This window comes from Halichoeres trimaculatus, unplaced genomic scaffold (genome assembly GCF_033239565.1).
Source record: "Halichoeres trimaculatus isolate MK-OKI-2021-1 unplaced genomic scaffold, fHalTri1.1 fHalTri1_scaffold_8, whole genome shotgun sequence".
NCBI lineage: Eukaryota > Metazoa > Chordata > Actinopteri > Labriformes > Labridae > Halichoeres > Halichoeres trimaculatus.
The window spans coordinates 12,604,220-12,614,146 of record NW_027437186.1 but is presented as its reverse complement, the minus strand read 5'-3'; the positions used below and the strand labels follow the sequence as shown (position 1 = coordinate 12,614,146).

General features: G+C 39.3%; 1 protein-coding gene across 1 annotated transcript in view; it reads left to right on the top strand.

The window, feature by feature from the left end:
- The first annotated feature begins 22 nt into the window (after positions 1-22).
- Positions 23-9,927, top strand: part of ide (insulin-degrading enzyme) — a 35,267-nt gene continuing 25,362 nt past the window's right edge. The window contains exons 1-11 of the mRNA XM_074675117.1: positions 23-193; positions 1,804-1,988; positions 2,433-2,640; positions 3,769-3,938; positions 6,471-6,593; positions 7,193-7,305; positions 7,436-7,598; positions 7,692-7,784; positions 7,904-7,995; positions 8,348-8,428; positions 8,952-9,055. Of these exons, the coding sequence (XP_074531218.1) occupies positions 108-193; positions 1,804-1,988; positions 2,433-2,640; positions 3,769-3,938; positions 6,471-6,593; positions 7,193-7,305; positions 7,436-7,598; positions 7,692-7,784; positions 7,904-7,995; positions 8,348-8,428; positions 8,952-9,055 (1,418 nt within the window). The 5' untranslated portion in view covers positions 23-107. The remainder of the gene's footprint in view (positions 194-1,803; positions 1,989-2,432; positions 2,641-3,768; positions 3,939-6,470; positions 6,594-7,192; positions 7,306-7,435; positions 7,599-7,691; positions 7,785-7,903; positions 7,996-8,347; positions 8,429-8,951; positions 9,056-9,927) is intronic.

The window sequence follows — 9,927 nt, the reverse complement described above, 5'->3', positions numbered from 1 at the left end:
ACTGAACATGTAAAATGAGACTGACACTCTGTTCTGCGTTCGACTGCTTTTGACTCTTCAATGATGGCGCTGTAAAAGCCCTGGTTTATTTTCCATGGGTGCAAAGTATGTTTAAGTGCATTAACCGAACGGCCCAGTACACCAGATATCTACAGTCAGCAGGCAGCGGTTTCTCTTTTAACCAAAACTTTAGGTAAGTGATGTGACACAAATAATGTGAGTCCTTGCTTAAAATGGTATAGTTAAAACATCTCAAACGGTACGCTAGCTAGCTACCGAACTGACGTTAGCCGCCTCGGCCGTTAAAGCCGGTGTATCGATTTAACGGGTGACCCTATTAGCTGGATGCTACCACCTGAATGTGTAGTAGATTGTTACTGTTACGATAATCTTTGAATAAGAGCCCCCATGAATAGATTTTTTTGCCTTTTGATACATACTGGAATATTCTTAACTGTTAAACCTGCGAGGAAACCGAGACAAAGGGCGTTTCAACAGCTGTTGGCACGAAAATCACAGACGCAGTCGCCCCCAAGTCACCAGCTATCGGGGTCACTTTTTACACCGTAACACCGGCTTGGTGACCTAGCTGGATTAAGCTTCTGAGTAAGAGTAGCACTTTTAGCTTTGATACTACTTAAAGGGGTAGCTAAATACAACTCGTGTGCGCAGTGAACACACGTTACAACAGCGGGGAAATACAACAGAGCCTTGTATTGAGCAAACTAACCCGGCTGCCATTGCACCCTTGCGTACTTGTCTGAACTGTTGGTAGTTAGCTTAGCATGCTAACGCTTATGTCTTCTGCTTGTGGGATTATATTATTGCCCTCTACCCAGTCACGACAGCTGGTTTCTGTTGTACTTTGGGTGTAGAAGTTTTAATTGAGACTACGTCTAACCACTGACAGTTAATGCGGCTGATCCTTTTCTTCTTTAGAGTAGTATTTTTATTACGAATCCGTCTTACTATTCTTGTATTGGTATTTTATAAAGACTGTTATATTAGCAAACCGATGTGGAACTATCTAGTCATTATCCAGGTCCCTAAAGGGTTTTGTTAGTTGTACTTCAAAGAGGCTTAAAATGAAAAGTTGACCTATATAATTGATGTTTGCGTATTTCTTTCTTCATATTGTCAGGTACATTTCAGAGCTGGGTAGCAAGGCTACGATACTTTTGAATTCTGCGGTTTCTTTTGTCTGTGTAAATATCAATTAATTTCCACACCGTTTTTAGTACTTGTCTGCTTGATATGATATTTTTTTAATGACCGCTGTTTTTTTTTTATCAGTTTTACAGTTATACAAATGTATTCATACAAAATGCTGACCAAAGTCCTGTACAGTAAAAATGGAAAACAATAAAACAAACTAATCAGACACAGGACAAAAGTAAAACAAGTAAACAGGATGTATGCCATATCGACAAAACAAAATTACTTTATTGTGAATTTATGTAAGCCATCTAGTACACACATACATACATACAGTTTGCATTTGAGGTCCTGGTTTTATTATTAATTCTATTATTTTACTTAGGGATTAAAACCCTGCAGTAGAGTCAAGCTGGTGTCTAATTTTCCAAACTGAGGTATCGATAATATGACTTTGGATGTATCCTTAATGTTGACATGTGACATCTGTGTAGAAATAAACTAAATCAAGCGTAAGTGGTTTTCTGCAGACCCTTCTTTTAGAGTATCTTTCTTTGCAGACATGTAAGGCTACGTGAGATATCAAACTGATGCAGACTGTTTGGCTTCCTGCACTCATCTCTGACTGAATGTTTCCTTCCAATGCAGGCCTGTGTCTTCCTTGCCTCTCAAAATGACCGACCCAGCTGTGCAGAGGGTGGTCAGCGAGATAATCCGTTCTCCCGAGGACAAACGGGTGTACAGGGGCCTTGAGTTCACCAATGGCTTGAAGGCCATTCTCATAAGTGACCCTACAACAGACAAATCCTCCGCTGCTTTAGATGTCCAAATAGGTAATGTCATTAACATCATGATTTTCTTACTATGAAAGGAGGAAGAAACTTTTCATCCTGTGGATTTTGGAATGCATGACTGGTCAAAATAAATTAACTTCAAAGTAATTAAGGTCAAAACTCTTTACTTTTCATTGTCATAGTTTTATGAACAAGTAACAAAACTGGTCACACTCTGGTCTATGTTTTCCAATTCTCCGGCTGCCATAAAAGATAACTGTAGGGATATAAACCAGAGGAAGAAACTGTAAACTTCTGCTGACTCTGACTCTTGAACCCATAAGGGCACTTCCTTGGTTTAGTCTTTGTGTGTTCTTGCAGCCACTGCCCTTTGTTTTTATGTTCAATCTACGTAACCAATCTGACTGGTAATGAAAGTTTCCAAAATTTTTTCTCTGAGCACAGCTTCATCAGCTGATATTCTGTGTTTTCTTCATTTCACAGGTTCATTATCAGACCCAGAAAACATCTCTGGCCTGGCACACTTCTGTGAACACATGCTGTTCCTGGGAACAAAGAAGTATCCCAAGGAGAATGAGTACAGCCAGTTTCTCAGCGAGCATGCGGGCAGCTCCAATGCTTTTACCAGTGGAGAGCATACAAACTATTACTTTGATGTGTCCCACGAGCACTTGCAAGGAGCTCTAGATAGGTACTTGTTCATACGATGGCATTGATTTCACTTTGTTCCTCAACCTTTGCATCTCACATACATCTTGGGTTTACTAAGTGAGATGTCATTTACTAAGCCCTTACATTACATCTTTGTGGATTACTTCAGTGAGATACGTGTTCAAAGATCTTCCTTTAAAGCTGCTTATTATATACTTTACCAGTAAATAGAGATGTCATTCCTCCTCATTAGTGTTTGTTTAGATATTAGCACACAATGTTCCTTCAGGGAGTTCAGGTGTTAATCCAAATGAGCTGTCAGATCTTTGTCTTAGTATTTGTTTACCCACTTGCTGTCCTCATGGTCCTCTTTGTAATGATCTGCATAGTTCCTACCCTCCACTGCAGGGGGGCTTCACTCATGTGTTAGATGTGCCGGTTTAGGGAAGACAGTTGGATAGTGTCAGCTTACCTCCTCATAAATGAATGATGGTCCAGCAGGCACCTGTTTATATATCATGGGCTGATTGTTCCCCTGTGCTGAGTTGTGAAGGCCATCTGGACTTTGGTGGTGGGAAAGGACAGCGGTGAGCACCATGAAATATTAATCATGTTGCCTCTTAGTAAATACAAGGGCGTTGTGCCTGAAAGGATCATGTGTGTGAGAAGCTGGCTCTATTTCTTTAAACATACCCTTTCTATAACCAAGTGGGAGTAGGACACTGAATCATACATGTCCTGGAAAATAACAATTGAGGAGTTGAATGATTTAATGTTTGCTTGCTGCCGTAGCTGGGACTATAAACTCATCAGTACAAGAGTCATGGTGAGATTGTTTAGAATTAGAGAGATTTTATAATAGAGAGATACAGTAGAGACTGAGCTGATGTGCAGCTTTAAACAAACCAAAACAAAACACAAGTTCAGTTTCTCTCATTTGCATAGCAGTTGCTGCCACTTTGCACACATGCAAATTAAATCTCATCATGTTGTCTCATGCCCTTCTCTTTTTGGAAAGGATCCCAGACACCAACATCCTACATCTTGTTTAAAACAGTGAATAAGATATTTTTTAAATGTTGGCACGAAGGATGAGGAAATGTTATTATTTCATATCTGAACAATAATTTGTACTAAACTGTGCTGCTGGATGCTTGCTTCACTGCAGGTTTGCCCAGTTCTTCCTGTGCCCACTGTTTGATGAGAGCTGCAAAGACCGGGAGGTGAACGCTGTGGACTCTGAACATGAGAAGAACCTGATGAATGACGCCTGGAGGTTGTTTCAACTGGAGAAGGCAACTGGAAATCCAAACCACCCCTTCAGTAAATTTGGAACAGGTAGAAAACTACTTTAATCAATTAAACTGAGGTGATGGAAACAAATTGAGTTGCATGGCTTGAACACATGGCGTACAGAAAAGTGTTCTAAATAATACTAAATAAATATCAAACTTAAACCTGTGCAAAAAGATAATTACCAACCTGTTATTGTAATGCAATGAAAATATGAGAGACTACAAGGCACAGGTGCAATCTTGCAGGAAGAATCTTTTCTCTTATTGAAATGAAACTTGAAATAGTTATTCGATTAAAATAGAAAAAACTATATCCTATGTGTTGCACAGATTTAAATAATGTGAAACTTTTGGAAATGTATAGAAATAACAGCTTTTACTACAATCAAAAGTACAAAAGATAAGCTCAAGGAAAATTGGGAAATGCAAATAACACGAATTTTTGCTTTCCATCTTTTCAATACAGTAAAAAATAACACAGCTGTGGAAAAAAATCTGTTTAAAAATTACATGAGCTGAGAGAAAAGAAAGAAGACCCACCTGCTATCCCACGGAAACCCACAGACTTTATTGTGCTCATTTTTTAAGAGTGTATACTGTGATTACAACGGATTCCCGACTACACAAAAGCTGCACATCAAAATCTTGAATATCAAGACTATGAAAAAAGGTACAAACAGACAGGTTGCACAAAGAACTCAGCAAAAGCTTTTTTTATTTTATATACATCTAATCCCAGTAAGGTTTCCAGTGCGTTGAATTGTGTATCAAAACTATCAAATCACTTTGTGCTCTGCTCATTTGTGCTCAGGTTAAGTAATGAAATTTACTGAATAATGAGTAAAGGCAAGAAAAGCACTTCACTATCCCTCGACACCAAAAGAAAATTCACGTTTATAAAAAATGAAACTTGTGACACATCCTGTATCTTTCTAATACGCCCACTAACAGCTACTAACCTGACATTGTACTGATGGAAGTGAAAGTGCCCCTGTGCGTAAACAGACTTCACTCTCAGATAAGATCGGCAGACTTGGAGTAGCTCCCAGCTCAGAATAGCCACCTGATGGCAGTCTTGAATTTAATAATCTTTATTCCATTAGAGCCTCCTCTTCTCTTCCAGCAGTGAGAGCAGAGGAGGATCAGTCGAGTCTGAAAGTCGTGAACTCTTGGTGAACTAACATAATCTTTTTTTAATCTTTTGAGATTTCAGTGTGTCTCAATCAACAGCACCTGACTTTCTCCAGAAATGCTGAACGTAGCCAGAGGTGTTATCTGAAACACATGGGTGGCAGATGGCTGTTAAGATGTAGTAATATATATGACAGACTCCTGTCACTCAGCCATAACTAAATGAAAATGCTCCGATGCAATCAATGGCCCCAGAGTTTTCTTTTGTAACGCACTGAATATTTATAGCCATGCTCACATTTTCTCTGATCCAGCCTTAAGAGGAGCAGTTGCAGTTTCATGCTGTGCAGCGATTATTTTCACTTTAATGATCTGTCAACACATACTCCTGCTCATGCCTGTGTCTTTGACATATGACAAACTACCCAATGATTGCAGTTTTAGGTTCACTCAAAGAATTTGAGGATTTATGCTTTAATTCAGGAAAAGATGTTATTATTATTATTTTTTTATTTTTTTTTACAAAGGAGCATTTTACTTTGACTCCTTATTGTTCAAGAAAAACACTTAACTATTATTCCTGTCTTCTTCTGAACATGAGTGGACTTTGGGATTAAGTGATCAGGGTTTAGTTGTCAAATGCTAGTCTAAACTAAACCAGTGGTTCTCAAATGGGGGTACGTGTACCCATAGGCCGGGCACTCCAGGGGGGTACCCAAGATATAAAAGAAAGTAGCAACCAATCAAAATTCCTTTAGCACCATTTGTTCAGTCAGTGTTTGAATCTATTATAAGTTTAAGTTCATAAACTGAATATTATATCCAATAGACACTAATAGTACAGTGCTGTGTCTCACCTTTTTTTTCCAGCCAAGACTGCTTTGTGCTTGTTAGGGGGGACTAGGCAGAAGAAAATCATTTCACAGGGGGTACATCACTGGAAAAAGTTTGAGAACCACTGAACTAAACCATGCTGAACATAATGTTAACTGGAGGAAATTGTATTACATCTGAGTGTGTTGTACTTTCTAGCTGTTCGAGGAAGTGATGGTGTACACAATTTCTGAGGGAACAATTTTTCCTCACTTACTGTATCTTTTTGTTCTGCTGTTTGTATGAACCGCTGACAATCTAATGCTCTTCAAAGAAGCCAAAAAGTGCTGTGTGCTCCTTCCTGACTTAAGCACAGCCATTTCTGTTTTAATGTAGTTGTTTGAATTTCCTCTTATTGATTTAAAGGGTTACATCTTTTGTGTTTTTCATACATACACGACAACCAAACTGGCCTCTTTTTCAAACCGGCCATATTTCATCCTGTTGTTGTAGAATCACATATGACGGATTTGGGGATGTATGAAGGTTATTTTAATAGTCAAACTTAAACTGCTTAAAACAATCTGACTTTTTGAATGGAGTACATATTTATTGTTTATTTCTGCTGTAGGAAACAAGTTGACCCTTGAGACCCGACCTTCCAAAGATGGCATCGACATCCGCCAGGAGCTCCTGCAATTTCACTCTACGTACTACTCATCTAACCTGATGGGACTGTGTGTGTTGGGAAGAGGTAACTGAATGCTTTAGTGTTCAAAAACCTTCCTCAGTTTTTACAGTTCAAAGCCTGAACAGGTCACAGTTACCCAAGACAACAAGACAAACAAACAAAGAAGCAAGTAAGAGCAAGTATGTGGTTTTGATAATGACATGCTAAGCTTTATACACAAATTATTGTACTCAATTGATCATTTTTATCATTACAAGACAAAACTAAAACCTTTCAGAGTAACTTTACCCAAAGGCTAGATTTAGAATTTCTTAAAGGTTATTTTATGTTAATTTTAGTCTTTCTAATGAAAGACTTTGGCACACATTGGTTTTATTTGCTGGAAATGCAAATCCAAGAGGCACTTCTAACCTAGACTGAAATTGTTTCAAAGACCAACTTTCACAAAGCAGAAAGTTGCTACGTTTTTAAATGGGGATTTTTTTTTTGGAGCAGGATGATTACTAATTGGGGTGGGCTCATTTGTTGGGTTAACAGTTTGACAGAACTTTTGTCAAAAATGAAAACATGATGGTGTGAGTATTAAGTAATACCGTTGTCTTGAGTCTTCACCACTAACATCAAATGTTTTTTTGTGTGTTAAAATTTGTTTTTCCTTACAGAATCATTGGATGAACTGACCTCGATGGTGGTGAAGCTGTTTGGTGAAGTAGAGAACAAGAATGTGCCTGTCCCAGAATTCCCCGAGCACCCCTTCCAGGAAGAACACCTCAGAGTGAGCTGCTTACTTATCTCACTCAGAAGACACAATTTTCCACTCCTTGCTTATGAACTGTATTCTCCTATTTGACTTAATATGATAAGGAAAAACACTGATTTTGTTATATTTTGTGTGTGTGTTATAGCAATTCTACAAAGTGGTGCCCATCAAAGACATCAGGAACTTGTATGTGACCTTCCCCATCCCAGACCTACAGAAGTACTACAAATCTAACCCAGGACATTATCTCGGACATCTGATTGGCCATGAGGGGCCAGGAAGTTTGTTATCAGAGCTCAAATCTAAAGGTAGTTTCAAAATGTTTTTCCTTTTAACTCGATGTGGAAGTCTCATGAGTAGAAATCTGTGTTAATAACCTGATGATGATTGTTGTTCTCCAGGCTGGGTGAACACTCTTGTTGGAGGGCAAAAAGAAGGAGCCAGAGGATTCATGTTCTTCATCATCAATGTGGATCTGACTGAGGAGGGCCTGTGTATGTAGCTCAGCTAATTGCAGAAGTTTTTTTTAATTTACTCTCTATGTGACTCTTTTCTGCTGGTTCGTGTGGAAATGAAATATAAACTTTGCTTATTGAGGTATGTATCATCGCAGTGCATGTAGAAGACATCATCTTCCACATGTTCCAATACATCCAGAAGCTGCGCACTGAGGGACCTCAGGAGTGGGTGTTTGAAGAGTGCAAGGTAATCAATGTTGTCTGTTGAGACGGATGGAAGGATAAATCTGACCCACTTGTGTCTGCCCAGTGAAGAAACTAATAGAGAAACATAGGCAGTGACAGCGGAGGCAGATGGGTTCAACCCTGTCAGCTACTTCTGCAAATTGTATCTACTGAGCTAAATGTAGGCATGACCAAAGGAGCTGGACCACAGGAAATGAATAGAGTGTTACACTGAAGTTTATCTGTGCAAATACAGTAATCTCCAAACTAGATTAGATCCATGTACAGATTGAGTTCAGTGCAGTTTCCTGCTCTAGATTCTGTATGACTGTAGCTTAACCTGTTTCATCCTCCACCTCTACCTGTCTCTATAGGATTTAAACAAGGTGGCCTTCAGGTTCAAGGACAAGGAACGACCGCGTGGCTACACATCCAAAGTGGCTGGTTTACTACACGTAAGTCTCCTCTCTGTCCGCAAAGGTTGTTTCCAGGGAGACCCAATGCAGCCCGTTGCGTCTGTGTACCTGCTGTCGTCATCAGGCTGTCTGCTGCTGCTGCTGTTGACTCTGAATTTAGAGCGTGCCGATTCTGCAGAGGGACAATCAGAAATAGGCTCCACTTTTATTTTTATCACAGCACCACTTACTGCCAGAAAAACTTCATGGTCACTGCTGAAGTGCTCACTGGACTTTTTCTTGTGCTATTTTTTAGACACCCTTGGATGTGATACTTAATGCCCTCCCCCCGCAAAGGAAAAGCTTTTTCTCTAATAGTCTTTACTGCTGGCTTGTGATGAAACTACTTTTCAAAACACGATTGCATTAACAACAATATTGCAGTGCCAGGTAGCAGCTAAAGACTTATTTTAGCCTCAGAACATAAATAGAAGTGATAAAATGTGAAGCTGTAACCACAGGTTTAAAATCACTCCATCTCAAGCAGTAAACATGCTGACAGCCTCCTGCTTTGTGATTTCAGTACTACCCTCTGGAAGAGATTCTGGCCGCTGAGTACCTCTTGGAAGACTTCAGGCCAGATCTGATCGAGATGGTGCTGGACAAGTTGAGACCAGAGCATGTCAGGTCAGTATGAGAACTCCAGCTTCTGCTCGTGCTCAGAAAATAATTATGACACTTAAATGCACTTTGTTGAAATTCTTGTTTCTCCCTTTAATATAATTTGTATTTAATATATATTATACAGCATGGCCCAGAGGGAAAAATGAATTTCCCCCAGGGGGATTAATGAAGTATATCTTCTAATTTGAACCTCCTCTAATAAAAGATAGAATGTGTTATCATTGGCCTGATTAATCAAAATGCATGATATTTGCATAACAAAATTAACCAACTTTATTTGAGACTTGCTTGTAATGTTTGGCCCATGACTTACATTTACAGCACACAGAATTTGAAACCCAAGTAGTATTTTCACTCTTATCAGAATCTTGCTCCAAAAGCTAGGAACCTCTGAGGACCACTAAAGGATCTGGTACTGATCAGGCTCTGAATTAAATTTGTAGAACATCCACTTAACACCAGCTTTAGGCATGTAGACATGGTGAAGACAAGCTGCTGAAGTTCAAACTGAGCATCAGAATGAAGAAGAAAGGGGATGTAAGAGACTTTGAATATAGTTGTTGGTCTGAGTGTTTCAGACACTACTGATCTACTTGGATTTTCACACACAACCATCTCTAGGGTTTACAGAGAATGGTCCAAAAAAGAGATATCCAGTGAGCTGCAGTTCTCTGGGGCAAGATGCCTCGTTGATGCCAGAGGTCAGAGGGGGATTGATCTAATCTTTTGGTTTAAAACCCCTGTTAGATAAAATTAACCCTAAAAAAGATGATTATAGTGCTCCGCTTTGGACCTCATTTTGCTACACCACTTCTTTTTATCTGAAGCTCCATATGTCTACTGAAGTGCAGACTTGTAACTGGTCCATCCCTTAA